This window comes from Fulmarus glacialis, unplaced genomic scaffold (assembly GCF_000690835.1).
Source record: "Fulmarus glacialis isolate BGI_N327 unplaced genomic scaffold, ASM69083v1 scaffold44953, whole genome shotgun sequence".
In the NCBI taxonomy this organism is placed as follows: Eukaryota; Metazoa; Chordata; class Aves; order Procellariiformes; family Procellariidae; genus Fulmarus; species Fulmarus glacialis.
Genome location: NW_009203172.1, coordinates 14955 through 28207, shown reverse-complemented (window position 1 = coordinate 28207; position 13253 = coordinate 14955). Strand labels below are relative to the sequence as shown.

The 13253-nt window shown below is 57.8% G+C and overlaps 1 protein-coding gene across 1 annotated transcript in view; it reads left to right on the top strand.

Moving 5' to 3' along the window:
* Nucleotides 1–2299: 2299 nt before the first annotated feature.
* The window catches only part of ANK1 (ankyrin 1, erythrocytic), a 23877-nt gene continuing 12923 nt past the window's right edge, over nucleotides 2300–13253 (top strand). Inside the window, 22 exon segments of the mRNA XM_009574543.1 lie at nucleotides 2300–2428; nucleotides 3487–3585; nucleotides 4277–4375; nucleotides 4489–4674; nucleotides 4813–4902; nucleotides 5475–5573; nucleotides 5915–6013; nucleotides 6449–6646; nucleotides 6730–6828; nucleotides 7208–7306; nucleotides 7560–7658; nucleotides 7850–8047; nucleotides 8223–8321; nucleotides 8411–8509; nucleotides 9622–9819; nucleotides 10048–10146; nucleotides 10552–10650; nucleotides 10973–11071; nucleotides 11176–11268; nucleotides 11464–11536; nucleotides 11942–11965; nucleotides 12898–13000. Of these exon segments, the coding sequence (XP_009572838.1) occupies nucleotides 2300–2428; nucleotides 3487–3585; nucleotides 4277–4375; nucleotides 4489–4674; nucleotides 4813–4902; nucleotides 5475–5573; nucleotides 5915–6013; nucleotides 6449–6646; nucleotides 6730–6828; nucleotides 7208–7306; nucleotides 7560–7658; nucleotides 7850–8047; nucleotides 8223–8321; nucleotides 8411–8509; nucleotides 9622–9819; nucleotides 10048–10146; nucleotides 10552–10650; nucleotides 10973–11071; nucleotides 11176–11268; nucleotides 11464–11536; nucleotides 11942–11965; nucleotides 12898–13000 (2480 nt within the window).

The window sequence follows — 13253 nt, the reverse complement described above, 5'->3', positions numbered from 1 at the left end:
CTGAGGATGAGCACAGCTTGCTGCCAGGACCCTCACCAGCAGGAAACAGCACTGTGCTAGCACACGGGTTCCAGGAGATAGTCTCTGTTGGGGTGGCCAGTCACAGTCCTCATGGCAGTCCAGGGCAGGGCCCTGCTTTGGTACAGGCTAAGTGCAAAGTCCCGCCTTTTGTGTTTTTCTGTAGGGGTGTGTTTGTCACATTGACAGCCAGCAACTGGGATTTCTGGGAAGCGTCTGCAGCACTTAGTGAGGAGAATACAGCACCTTTCAAATTAAGCACATCCTGTGGCGGTTTTGGGTCAGATGAGCTGTCAAGCCAAAGCAAATGTGCAAAACAGCCTGTATTGTTCCTGGAGCAGAAATATCGATGGGCCGCTGGGAAACGATCTTCTGCAAACATTGCGCTTATTGCTGTAAAGCCAGAGAATAATGATTCCTCACAGGTTTTCAGCATTCAAAAGGTTATTTATGAACCCCTTGCGTAAAAGGGCATATGTGCTGAGGAAAGCAACCGAGCATCTGTGGTCTTGCACTCAGGCGTTTCTTGCGTAAGTGTAATCGAGAAAAAGCATGTGTGTCTGTGGCCACATATCCAACTTGTGAGCTCACGAAGGTAACGGTGTCAGTGACCATCTGTATGGGGTTGTGTAGGTGTTTCTTAGTTAAAGAAGCTGGGTTTGACCGAGGCGATGGGCTCAGTGTAGCCAGGCCTGGTTGGGGAGCATTTCCTTTTGGTGGCTCTGTTCTGTGGGTGTTGCAGCATTCTCACTTCATTTTCCCTTGGAAGCAGGCCTTTTGTGCTTGAGGGTCTAGGGGACTTTGGAGTTGGTGTGCTGAGGAAGCCTGTGGATTTTTAGGTTTTTGCTCTTTGTGCTGTAATCAGAGTTGAGCAAAAGAATCTGTGACTCTTCAACTATGATCCTGGATAGCTGGTGCTTTGAGTGAGAGCGGGTGGAAAACCTTTTTCCAGTATGATAGCACTCTTGAATCTTCTAAGTTTAACTGTTGAGGGCTGGAACTAGAGCCTCCCTGGGCATTTTCTGCTCCCCTACCTGTATTCAGGTGGGGATGAACCAATTCTGTGAAGTGACCTTCCAGTACTCTACAGGAGCTAAAACATATGGTTGGGAGGTGGAGTACTTGGGCAGGACTGTGTGCTCCCAGGGAGCTGGCGTCTCTCTGCCACGTGACAGCATTGCGTCACAGTGAGTAAACATAGTGCAGGGGTGAGTAAACATAGTGCATCCACCTGGGAGAAGTGAGGGACAAGGGAAGTTTGCCTTATGGAGAAAAACTGACATCTGAAATTGCCTGCAAGTATTTAACCTCTTTGCCAGCAAATATCCCAGCCCTTTTGTTTACATCTGGGAAGTGTAAGAGGGTGTCAGAAATAATGGAGCAGAAGCTGTCTTAGCAGCCTCTAGGGTGCTGACCAGCCTGACACCTCCTTCTGCAGCCCAGGGATGCTAAAAGGGCACTGGCCAGCCCTTTGCTCCTAGTACTCAGGTTCCATGTGTAGGAAAAAGGTGAGCTAAACTGGGGCACATGCAGAGATGTTCCCAAGAAGTCACTTCAGTTGTTTGGGAGCTTCCTGGAACTGGTAGAATTCAGCAGTGGCACAGGCAACGCTTTCTCTGCACCCTTTGCTGTAGCTAAACGCTGAGGGAGCAAAGCTGACCCTCTGCTGAGCATGGGCTGCAGGATGGGGCTGTCGGTGGGTGGTTTGCAAAGCCAGGAAGAAGCCAGCTGCTAGACTGGAAGTTCCTGAACTGTTGTGAATTAAATTTGGCCACTGCTGCTTGATAAAACCATTGTCCCAGGCAGAGCTTCTCACTGCACTTCTGTCTGTGTAAATGTTAAAGTTAAGGTTTGTATGCGCACTTACACAGCAGCTCTGGTGCCTCCTCACTCTGGGCCATACACAAAGCTCAGCTCTGTGCTTTAGGTTTGAAAAGCCTGAGTGCGGGCAGGCGGTCACGGGGAGGGGCACCCCAAGGAAAGTCACTTGAGCAAAGACAGGAGTTGACATCAGGGATATGTCATGAGCAGGGAGGACTGAAACAGTGTCTGTGGCGCCAAACACACGCTGAGCTGTGCTGCCACCCATCTGTAGCAAATCATTTACGGGGGCTGCATGTTTTGCTCATGGAGAAACCTCCAGCATTAGTCAGCAAGGAAACGGCTCCTGCTCCCACCAGCCTGGACTTTCTCCAGTGTGGTCCAAGTGCCCACAGTTGTGTCTGCAAAGGAGCTCAGAGTAAGGGGTTCCCCAGAGAGCCCCAGCCCCAGCAGGTGACTAATGCTCCTATCCTACCTTTGCTCCCTCCAGAACGGGCTGAACGCCTTGCACCTGGCCTCCAAGGAGGGCCATGTGAAAATGGTGGTGGAGCTGCTGCACAAGGAGATCATTTTGGAGACAATGACCAAGGTGAGGAAAGGGAGTCTGGTCACATTAGTCACAACTCTGCACCACCCTGCCATTGCTGCCAGACACACCAGCAGTAGCTGAGCAGTGAATCACGCTGTTTGCTTTGAGCCCCTGGAAAGGCTGTGCTGGTGGCACGGGCACCAGACTCTGATTTCAGTACAGTTGAAGCCATGCTGGGCACCTCCAGGTGGGTGGGAGGTTCCTCTCCACCCATGCCTCTCCCCATGGGGGCCACTGTGAGCTCAGGAGGGGAGTAACAGAAGCCACAACACGTGCTAGTGCTGTCTTTACTCAAATCTCCTCCCAGCACTGGCTGTCAGCTCAAGTCAGCCCTCGCCCCAGGGCAGCCCCTTTGTGCTGCAACGCTGAGATGGCCTTGGTGCCATTGTTGCAAACCTGGAGAGCTCTGGTGCTCCGTAAATAACATATTATTCTCTCCTTGCATCACCACAGCGGGGTGTGGTTCTTGCTCGGTGACAAGTGAGACAACGGCATAAGCAAGCAGAGCTGACAAATGAGCAGCCTCCAGCACCATCTGAAGGGCTGTGAGAGCAGGAGGGGGCCTGGCTTGCCATCTCCCCGGTGCTCTGGCAGGGCTCAGGGTGCGGAGCAGAATCTGGCATTCTGCCACACCACTCAAAGGCACTTGTGTCTGCATTTTCCAGCCTGCTTATCATCCCTTAGCTCTGCTGGGATGCCTTGGCTACCAGGGTGCACACTGCAGTTTTGTCTGAAGACTGCCAGCTTAGCTCCCCCATTCTCCCTCCCCTCCTCATCTCTTGGTACTGGAGATACACAGAGCCTGACAATGCATACAGCTTTTGCTGCCAGTAACTTCATGGGAGGGATGAAATAATTCTCTTCCCTGGCCAGCAAATGTGAAAGGTAGCTGCCTGGTCTATAGCAGGGGTGGGGCATGGAGCAAGGCCTCCATGGCCCCACAGGCTTCCCCTGGCCAGCTGCTCTGTTTGCATGTGTGTTAGCATATGTCAGGCCCATCATTCCCTGGCATTCTGGGCTGCACCAGCCCCTGAGCGCTGCCCTGTGGTGTCTTTCAGAAGGGAAACACAGCCCTGCACATTGCTGCCCTGGCTGGACAACAGGACGTGGTCCGGGAACTGGTGAACTACGGGGCCAACGTCAATGTGCAGTCACAGGTAGAGTGATCTGGGCTGGGGTGGGAAAAGCACCTCATGGTCCACATGGTGGGAACTATGCCCAGCATGGGCACTTCAGCAGCCCTTTACAGTTTTTCTCTAGTCCTGTTCAGGGGCCAGGACTGCTCTGCCAGACTCCTGAGAGAAGACGAGTGTGCGAGTGGTGGGGAGGGAGTCTTGAGGGTATGGGGAGACCAGCATGGTCTCTTTGCTGAGGGAGTCCCTGGCAGCACACACAAGCATGCTGAACTCATCCTGGGAGGACTCGTGACCGATGCCTCCCTGGCACAGCAATGAGGTCTCCAGCAACCTCTGCAGCTCTGCACACTGTGCCTCCTTCCTTCCCTCTTTCTTGGGCCTGGTGGGGCTGCAAGCTCTTCAGCTTTTGCCTGGTGGGAGAAATGTCCCTGAAACGAGGGAGTAGTGGCAGTGAGTGGAAGGCAGTGTCTCCTGAGTTGACTGTTGTTGTGAACCATCCCCTGGTTCTTTCTGGATATGGGGAGCCTTGGGCTCCAGTTCTTTGTGACTGCTGCACCGTTGCCAGTTTTTTCCTTTTTCCCACCCACACTGTGTAAGCTTTTGCCCCAGTTCAATGAGCTGGGGATGTGGGTGTTGATGGGGTGTAGGTCTGCAAGGAGCTTGAGAAACTTGAGGAAGAGTTGTGTTCATGTGGATGGCCCTGTGTTTGCAGAAAGGCTTCACACCCCTCTACATGGCAGCACAGGAAAACCACCTGGAAGTTGTCAAGTTCTTGCTGGAAAATGGAGCCAACCAGAATGTAGCCACAGAGGTGAGATCCTTGGAGAGGACCCTAGGGTCCTGCTTGTTGGGCATGCTGTTGGATGTGCCAGGTGCTGCCATGGCTCCTCGGCTCTCCCCCTCTCCCCTGCCTCTCCTTGGCAGGACGGCTTCACGCCACTAGCTGTGGCTCTGCAGCAAGGGCATGAGAACGTGGTTGCTCACCTTATCAACTATGGGACAAAGGGTAAGGTCCGCCTGCCTGCCCTTCACATTGCAGCCCGCAACGATGACACTCGCACAGCTGCCGTGCTGTTGCAGAATGATCCCAATGCTGACGTCCTCTCCAAGGTGTGTGGCTTTCCCATCCTGTCTCTGGGAGCTTTCCCACATCCCCAGGGAGAACAGCAGCTTGGTATGCTGTATTTATCCATCCTTTCAGCAGAAAGCATGTGTCTGGCTGGGCTGATCCCTCCTTCTTTCCCCTAGACTGGATTTACCCCCTTGCACATTGCAGCCCACTACGAGAATCTCAGTGTCTTTTTTTTCCGTGGAGCCAGTGTCAACTTCACACCCCAGGTGAGTGCAAAGTGGGGAGGCTGCTGGGACTAGTACTGCTCCAGCACCAGAGGAGGATGCTGTGCCTCCTTTCCATGTAGGTGCAGCAGCAGCTTCCAGGGTACGCTGGTGAGGTGGGACCATGCAGAAGGTAGCACACTGATGTGTATCTGGGGAGTTGCCATTAATAACCAGCGTGGGCCTTTTCTACTATGTCTCCCCTCTGGTGGATGCAGCCATGCATCCTTGGAAGCTCTTGGGACCTTGTGTCCAGGCTGTCGCTGCAGGGCAGAGCTTATAGCCCCTGCAGTTGGTGTGCCTCTTCCAGTCCCCCGGGTGCAGCCAAATCTGTGAGCTGGCGCTTTCCTGCGAGGTCTGTGCAGCTTCTGTCCACAGCCTTTACCTGCAGGCAGGAGCAGGTGCTTACCCTCTCTCCCAGCCCTGTGAAACAAACTGTTCCCCTGCGCCGTCCCTGGGCAGGGATTTAGCTCTCCGCTGCCCTCTGTCCTTTGTTCGTCCTATGCCTCCTTCTAGCCCTGCCGGGAAAAGAGAAGGGGTTGCTCCCTCTAACAGACTGCTGTTCCTTCTGTCAGAATGGGATTACTCCCCTGCACATAGCTTCTCGCCGGGGCAACATCATCATGGTACGGCTGCTGCTGGATCGTGGGGCCCAGATAGAGACAAGGACCAAGGTGAGACCGCTTCTGAATCACCAACAAGTAAACGGGCCGTCTCCCTCCCCAAGCTCCTTGCATCCAGGGAGCACTGCAGTGCTGCACTGCCCAGTGCATACCCTGTGAACCTCTTGCTGGGTGTGTGAGGGAAGGTCCCTTGTGCACTAAGGGGATAGACCAAGTTTTTCGCTGGTGCATGTAGAGGTGAGAGGAGGCTGCATGGCTACAGTGGGTGTGCCCTGGGGGCTGAGGGCAGGCTCAGTTTTGCCTTATTTTGCAACAAGTCCAAAGTTTCTGTTACTCTCCTGCCTGAGGGGAGCCCTGCCCTTCCTTGCCCTTGAACTCTTCTCTCTCCCCAGGATGAGTTGACCCCTCTCCACTGTGCAGCTCGCAATGGACATGTGCGAATTGCAGAGATCCTGCTGGACCACGGGGCTCCCATTCAAGCCAAAACCAAGGTACCCATGGGACTCTGTGGGGTTGTGCTTGGTGCCAAGTCCCAGGGCAGCACAGGGGGTTAACAAGCTGTGCACAGTTGCTGGATGCCACCCATGGCTGGGCTGGGGCTGATTTTTTTGCCTGCCAAGGGGCAAGGAGCTTCCTGACCTCCTCCTTGGCCCTAGCTGGAGCCCTTTGTCTCAGGGCTGCATGCTTGAAAGGGCCCAGCTCTGAGAAGGAGATGGCCTGGGGACAGCCTGCCTCATGGCCACAGCTCTTCAGGCCCTGCCCTCTGCTCAGCATTGCTCCTCTGTAAGTCTCGGTGAGGGATTTCAGGGCTCCTCTCTGGTAGCACCCTGGGGAACATCCTGTGGCCAGGAGACTGAGGCAGGGGCTGGGTGGGATGCCTGGTCCCCCTCCTCACCCAGCCCTGAGGCCCTGCTCCGCGGTTGCAGAATGGCTTGTCGCCGATCCACATGGCAGCGCAGGGCGACCACCTGGACTGCGTGCGCCTGCTGCTGCAGTACAGTGCCGAGATTGACGACATCACCCTGGATCACCTAACGCCACTGCATGTGGCTGCGCACTGCGGGCATCACCGGGTGGCCAAGCTGCTGGTGGAGAAGGGGGCCAAGCCCAACTCCCGAGCCCTGGTGAGTGAGGAGGGGCAGGCAGCGCTGGGGTGGAGGAGAGGGAGGGTGTTCTCGCAAATGACTGTCTATCTGTCCATCTGTAGAATGGCTTCACACCCCTCCATATTGCCTGCAAGAAGAACCACATCCGGGTGATGGAGCTGCTGCTGAAGACAGGTGCCTCCATTGATGCCGTCACGGAGGTAGGTGGGCTGCAGCCCAGCCCCAGCTCTCCTGCTGCTGCCTGTGCAGAGCAGGCAGCGCTGCAGGGGATGATGACCCTGTTGCCTCTGCTGGTCCCCAGGCACCTTCTTCATTGTGGCTTAGAGCTCTTTGCAGCTCAGGACCTGTTGAGCTTAGCAGCATCTCCCCACAGTCTGCTCCCTACAGGGGGACTGCAGGGAAGGCAGCAGCTCTCCGTGTTCCCCTCAGCTCACCTGCCAGGCGGCTGGAGCCAGGCTGGGGACCCAGAGTTTGCCTCTGTGCTGGAGTGTGCCCCGGGGAGGGGAAGGAGGGGGCAGGAAGAGATGTTGGCAAGGCCAGCAGCCCCCATCTTGGCCCCTGGCCCCTTTCTCTCCACAGTCCGGCCTGACCCCCCTGCATGTGGCCGCCTTCATGGGGCACCTGCCCATCGTCAAGACCCTGCTGCAGCGTGGAGCCTCTCCTAATGTGTCCAATGTGGTGAGTCCCACCCTGGCTGGGGCTGGGGCTCCAGCATGGCAGGGTCCAGCAGGAGGTGGGGATTGTCCAAGCCCTGCTCTCTCTGCTCTCCTGAGCAATCCCTGGTGCCCCCCTGCTTTGTGCTGGCAGGAGGAACCAGTAGGGCCCAGAAAAGGTCGTGGGCACTGCTCTCCTGTGCTCAGACCGGAGGAACAACTGCAGGAAGGCATATCCCCTCCTACGGCCTCACCACTTTATCCTGTCCTTGGTGCAGAAAGTGGAGACGCCCCTACACATGGCAGCCAGAGCTGGGCACACGGATGTGGCAAAGTATCTGCTGCAGAACAAAGCCAAAGCCAATGCCAAGGCCAAGGTAGGTACAGAGAACCTGTGTGATAGTCCAGCTCTGGGAACAGCCAGTGCTCATTTCTTCACTCGCGCCTACCCAGAGCCCAGCCTGCCAGAGGCTGTGCAACAGTAGGAGCAGGGCTGGGGCCCCGCATGGCATGGCAAGCGAGGAACTGGTCCAGGGCTGCCAAAACAGCTTCTCTGCCTCCCTTACAGGATGACCAGACTCCTCTGCACTGTGCTGCACGCATCGGCCACACTGGCATGGTCAAACTCCTGCTGGAGAACAACGCCAACCCCAACCTGGCCACAACAGCAGGGCACACGCCCCTGCACATCACCGCCAGAGAGGGGCATGTGGACACGGCTGTGGCCCTGCTAGAGAAGGGCGCCTCACAGACCTGCATGACCAAGGTAGGCTGCTGTGACCACTGCTGCTGAAGGCGTGACTCAGCTGGGCCAAGGCTAGGCATGCTGGTGGCACAGTGTCCCTGTCACAGGAAGGGCAGCCTCCTCCTGTGCCACAGCATGCGCCAGTGCTCTCCTCCTCATCCCTGTACACCCTGTGATGGGCTGCCTTTCTCCTCAGAAAGGATTCACGCCTCTCCACGTTGCAGCCAAGTACGGGAAGGTGGATGTGGCAGAGCTGCTGCTAGCATGTGACGCTCACCCCAGTGCCGCAGGGAAGGTGAGTGCTGCTCCTGTGGCAGTGGGAGGAGTGGTGTGGTATGGGGAGAGGCTCTGTCTCACCTGTCTGTGCCCTCTCCCCCTCCCCAGAACGGCCTGACCCCGCTGCATGTGGCTGTGCACCACAACAACCTGGAGATTGTCAAGCTGCTGCTTCCCAAGGGGAGCTCCCCGCACAGCTCAGCCTGGGTAAGGCTGGACTGGGTGTCCCCGGGGATGTGTTGTGTGTCCGATGCATGCCAGCCTGGGGCCAGCATTGCCCCTCAAACCTGACACTCAGGGAGTGTGCAAGGGACTGATCACCACCAGCCACTCTCCATGCCTGCTGCTCATGCCTGCCTGTCCCTTGCACCAGCACGTGGGGCAGGCAGGGATGCTGGGGGGTCGTCCTGTTCCAGCAGGCAGGCTATGTCAGGGATAGTCCCTGCTGGCAGCGTTGTAGCTGTTGCTTGGGGACATGTTTCCATGGCAAGCCCTGCGGAGCAGCGCTGCGGTCTGGCAGTTTGGGAAACCACACATGAATGTTTGCATGCAGCTATGAAGCAGTGAGTCAGAATACCCATGAGCTTGTGAGAGTTGCCCTGCTCTGCCTAAGCATGGGGAATATCTCCCCAGAGAGCAGACCAGCAGCCTTGGTTTCCACGTTGTTTGCAGAAGCTGCATCCTCAGAACAGAGAAGTGGCTGCTGGTGCCGGCCGTCCCCATCTGGCACTCCCCTCTCCCCCTGCGCAGGCTGCCGGCAGACTTGCTGGGCAGGCATCGGGAGCAGCCGGTACCGGCGCCAATCCCCCGTTGGTCTGCGTCACTGACAGCCTGCGCGTCACCCTGGGCAGCGGGTGTCTGCCAGCTGCTTTGCTCCTGCAGTGTGGCAGCAAAGGCAGTGCTCAAGGCCGTGCAGTCTCTGCCTGAATACTAATCCTGCATATTGTGAGTTTTGCTCCACACCTCAGCCAGACATGTTCTAGGAGGTGTCTGTCTGCCCTGGCATCTCACAGCTCCAGGTGACTGAATACTGCTGTAGAAATTCATGTGTGGAAAACTCCAGGACAGCCAATGCCAGTCGAACCTGAAGCAGGTGGTCTCTGAAACCCCTGTGCTGACTTGGCTGGAAGAGTGGGATTTGGCCTCAGCATCAGGGCTAGTTGCTCTCAGGGAGACGGTTCGCGTGTGAGCCTGCATCCCTGAGCTCTGGAGGTGACTAGGAAGGGCAGGCCTGGCCTGGAGAGGCAAGGTGGCACCTTCTGTCCCTGCTGGTCTGCTCGGCAGGGGCTGAGCGCTGCAATGAGCCTCTCTCCCTGCAGAACGGGTACACCCCCCTGCACATTGCTGCCAAGCAAAACCAGATGGAGGTGGCCAGCAGCTTGCTGCAGTACGGGGCTTCTGCAAATGCGGAGTCTGTGCAGGGAGTCACCCCCCTACACCTGGCTTCCCAGGAGGGGCATGCAGACATGGTGGCTCTGCTTTTCTCCAAACAAGCCAACGGCGACCTAGGCAACAAGGTAAGTTCTCCCGGTGCATCCTGCCAGGTTGGAGGCGAACACCCTGGCAAGCAGTAGCAGACAGGGTGGTAGTCCAGGCCCCAGAGCCTCCCTGCATTCGGGCAGCAGTGTGCTGGCCCACAGCACAGTGTCAGTCAATTTGCCAGGTTGGCAACCTGACTTAGAGTCTCTGCTGGTAGAGCTGCAGTGATGGCATTGCCACTGTGCTGAGACCTCCTCTGTTTGCAGAGTGGCCTGACTCCTCTCCATCTCGTGGCCCAAGAGGGGCATGTGCTGGTTGCTGATGTTCTGGTGAAACACGGCGTCACAGTGGATGCAACAACCAGGGTAAAGTAGTGCATTGACCATGGCTGTGGTGAAAAACATGTGGGGGAACTACCTCTAGGCCTGCTCCAGGAGGAGCGTTGCTTTTCTTTTTCTTTGTGCAAAAGTATCCCCTCTCGCAGGCATCCTTACCATCTTGTCTGTGTCTTGGGGACTCTTCTTCCTCTTCTCCCCCACGTCCCTGGAGGGATGATTCTTGCCTGCTCCCACAGCTCATGCCTGTACCCCTTAGCACAATGTGGTGTGGTCTGCAGTGTGCCCTCTGCCCTGGTCCTGGGCTCTCGGGCAGCACCTGCACGCGTGCCCTGTCCTTCATCCATGGGGGCTTGCCCATGGGATGAGCATACCCAAGCCAGAAGGGTGGGAAGCGCCGCTGAGGGCAGGCTGAGACCTGATCTCGTCTTTCAGATGGGCTATACCCCGCTGCATGTGGCCAGCCACTATGGGAACATCAAGCTGGTGAAGTTTTTGCTGCAGCACCAGGCTGATGTCAATGCCAAGACTAAGGTACAGAGATGTCCTGTGCTCCAAGGCCCTTTCTGCTCCAAGGCAACGGCATGCAGGTTGATGGGAAAGGTTTAGCCTCCCTCCCTGCTTCCACTTCTCCCCCCCACATTGCTCCAAGCCCTCCTGTCTCCATGGCTGGAAGCTGCTGTAGTCTAGCTACAGCCCTGGGCAAGTGCTGGGTTCTGCAGAGCCCTTTGCTTACCCTGGAAAGGAGGGAGTCGCCCTCGTGCTCCAGGCATGAAGCACAGTGTGAGGCCTGGGGGCATTTCTGGGGCAGCAGACTCACAGAACTGATGGCAGCACCCTCTGTCCTCCCCTGCAGCTGGGCTACACCCCTCTGCACCAAGCGGCACAGCAGGGCCACACGGATGTTGTGACACTGCTGCTGAAGCATGGTGCCTCTCCCAATGAGATCAGCACAGTGAGTACAGCACTTGCGTGCACCTCCTCGCCCCATGGCAAGCTTGGGCGCCTGCCCGGGCTTCCCTGTGGCTGCTGCTGACCTAGTCCTTCCTCCTCGTGCAGAATGGCACCACTCCCCTGGCCATCGCAAAGCGGCTTGGCTACATTTCCGTCACAGACGTGCTCAAGATCGTCACAGAGGAAACCGACATCCCGGTGAGCCCCTGGGGACTGGGACCAGGAGCCTGTGGAGGAGGGCTGGGGCTGGGAGCAGCCAGGCAAAGGTCCGCTGAGCGCAGCTGGGCAGGGCGAGTGCTATCAGCTGGGTGCCTAGCCCGGGCCTAAGGAGGGGGCTGCAGGTGGCTGCGCAGCGAAGGGCTGGCCTCCTCTGACTCTGCTCTGCTCCCACAGTCAGTTGGTGACAAGCACCGTATGAGCTTCCCGGAGACTGTAGATGAGATTCTGGACGTGTCAGAGGATGAAGGTGAGGGGCCGGAGCTGGGTCGTACCATCCCAGAGATCTGCCGGCTGGGCCAGTGTGGCAGGCAGCAGCCCCCGGAGACGGGCACTGGTGTTCCAGACGGCCGGGGTGGGGGAGCTGTGTGGCCAGCAAGTGGCTCTGCCACTCCCCTCCGCTGAGGGGAGCCCAGCAGACTCCTGGGGTCGCACCTCCTGGCTCAGGTGCTTCCCTGCGCTATGCAGGAGGGATATTCCTGGACCTCTCCATGGTCCCATGCCCCAGGGACAGTGTGCAGAGAGCCTTTGGGCATGCAGAGCCCCTCACCATCCCCTGCTCCATGGGGTGGTACCAGCTCCCAGCTCAGCTGCAGCTGGTCCTCTCCTGCTCCCTCCCACCAAGACCTCACCTTTGCCTCTTCTTACTTTGCAGGCACTGCTCATGTCACAGTAATGGGTATGAAATGTGTCCCCCTGCCCCAGCTCAATGGCCCATTTCACCCCATGGCCACTAACCATCCACATGCCACATCCATCTGCTGTGCCCTGCTGCTGGGCTGGTGCTATCCAGCGCAGGCCCTGCCATCCCGCCCTGCCCATCTGTGTCCGTGCTGCTTGCTGTGGTGTGACTGCCTGAATGGGACCGACCCCCTGCCTGGGGGCAGCCCGAGCCCTGGCTCCCTGTCGGCCCCAGGCCCTGTCCCCGGTAGGCGGAAGAGCCTGGTTCTGCGACAAACTCCAGTGCCCCTCCACAACCACCCTGTGCTGTCCTGGCCAGGGCAGGGATGAACCTGAGTGCTCAAGGGTCTGTGCTGCTACAGTCCCCTCCCCATCACTGGGGCTATCTCTCTGCTTTGGGAGGTGCTGGACCCCCTCCCATAGGGCATTGGTGAGAGCCGAACCCTGGTGAACTCCTTAGCAGGTGTTAATTGGGCCAGCAGGCAGCGCTGGCTGGGCTTGTGCCTCCAAGGGGGGTGCGCGGATGCACTAGGCAGTGTTAGGGCATCCTTCCCACAACCCCAGCCCTGCCTACACTCCTGTCCCCAGCATCCAATGGCAGGGTATCCTGGCAGGCTCTGCTCTGTGCTCTGCTCGGTGCTTGGTGCTGGGGGAGAGGCATCGGCTAGCAGCCGAGGCTCCTGACAGCTACCACAGCTCCTGTCCCACTGACCCGCAGCACGGGCCTTGCCCCTGCCAGCAGACCCCATCTGGCAGAGGGCAAAGCCACGCCGTGGCTGACTGAGACTCAGGGGACGAGTGTGTGTGTCCAGCAGTGGGAGCAGAAATGGGCCCTGGCTCCAGCCCTGAAGAGGGACGGGGCAAGGGCTGGACATCTGTGCTCTCTTGTCCTTCTGCCTCTCTGCATGCTGAGCCAGCTCTTGGTTTCAGAGGAGGAGCTGATTGCACCAAAGCCCAGGACACCTGATCCCAGGGACCAGGAGGGCAAGAGGGAGATGCTGGAGTTTGTGACCACAATGACACTGGAGCAAACGTAAGAGGCACTGGATGGTGGGGAAGTAGTGGGTACAGGGCATGGGGCCAGCCTGGTGCTGGGCTGGGATGCCAGCAGGGCAGGGACAGCTCTGGGCAAGGAATGGATCACTGAGCCCCCACTGGCTAGCATAGCAGGCAAAGCTAGTTGGTGTTATTCCTGCACCAGGACATGGGTCTGCTCCTGAGTTTGCTTTCGTCCAGCATCCCTGGGACTCCCTGGGGATAGCCAGGGGCTGAAACGCCAAGGCCTG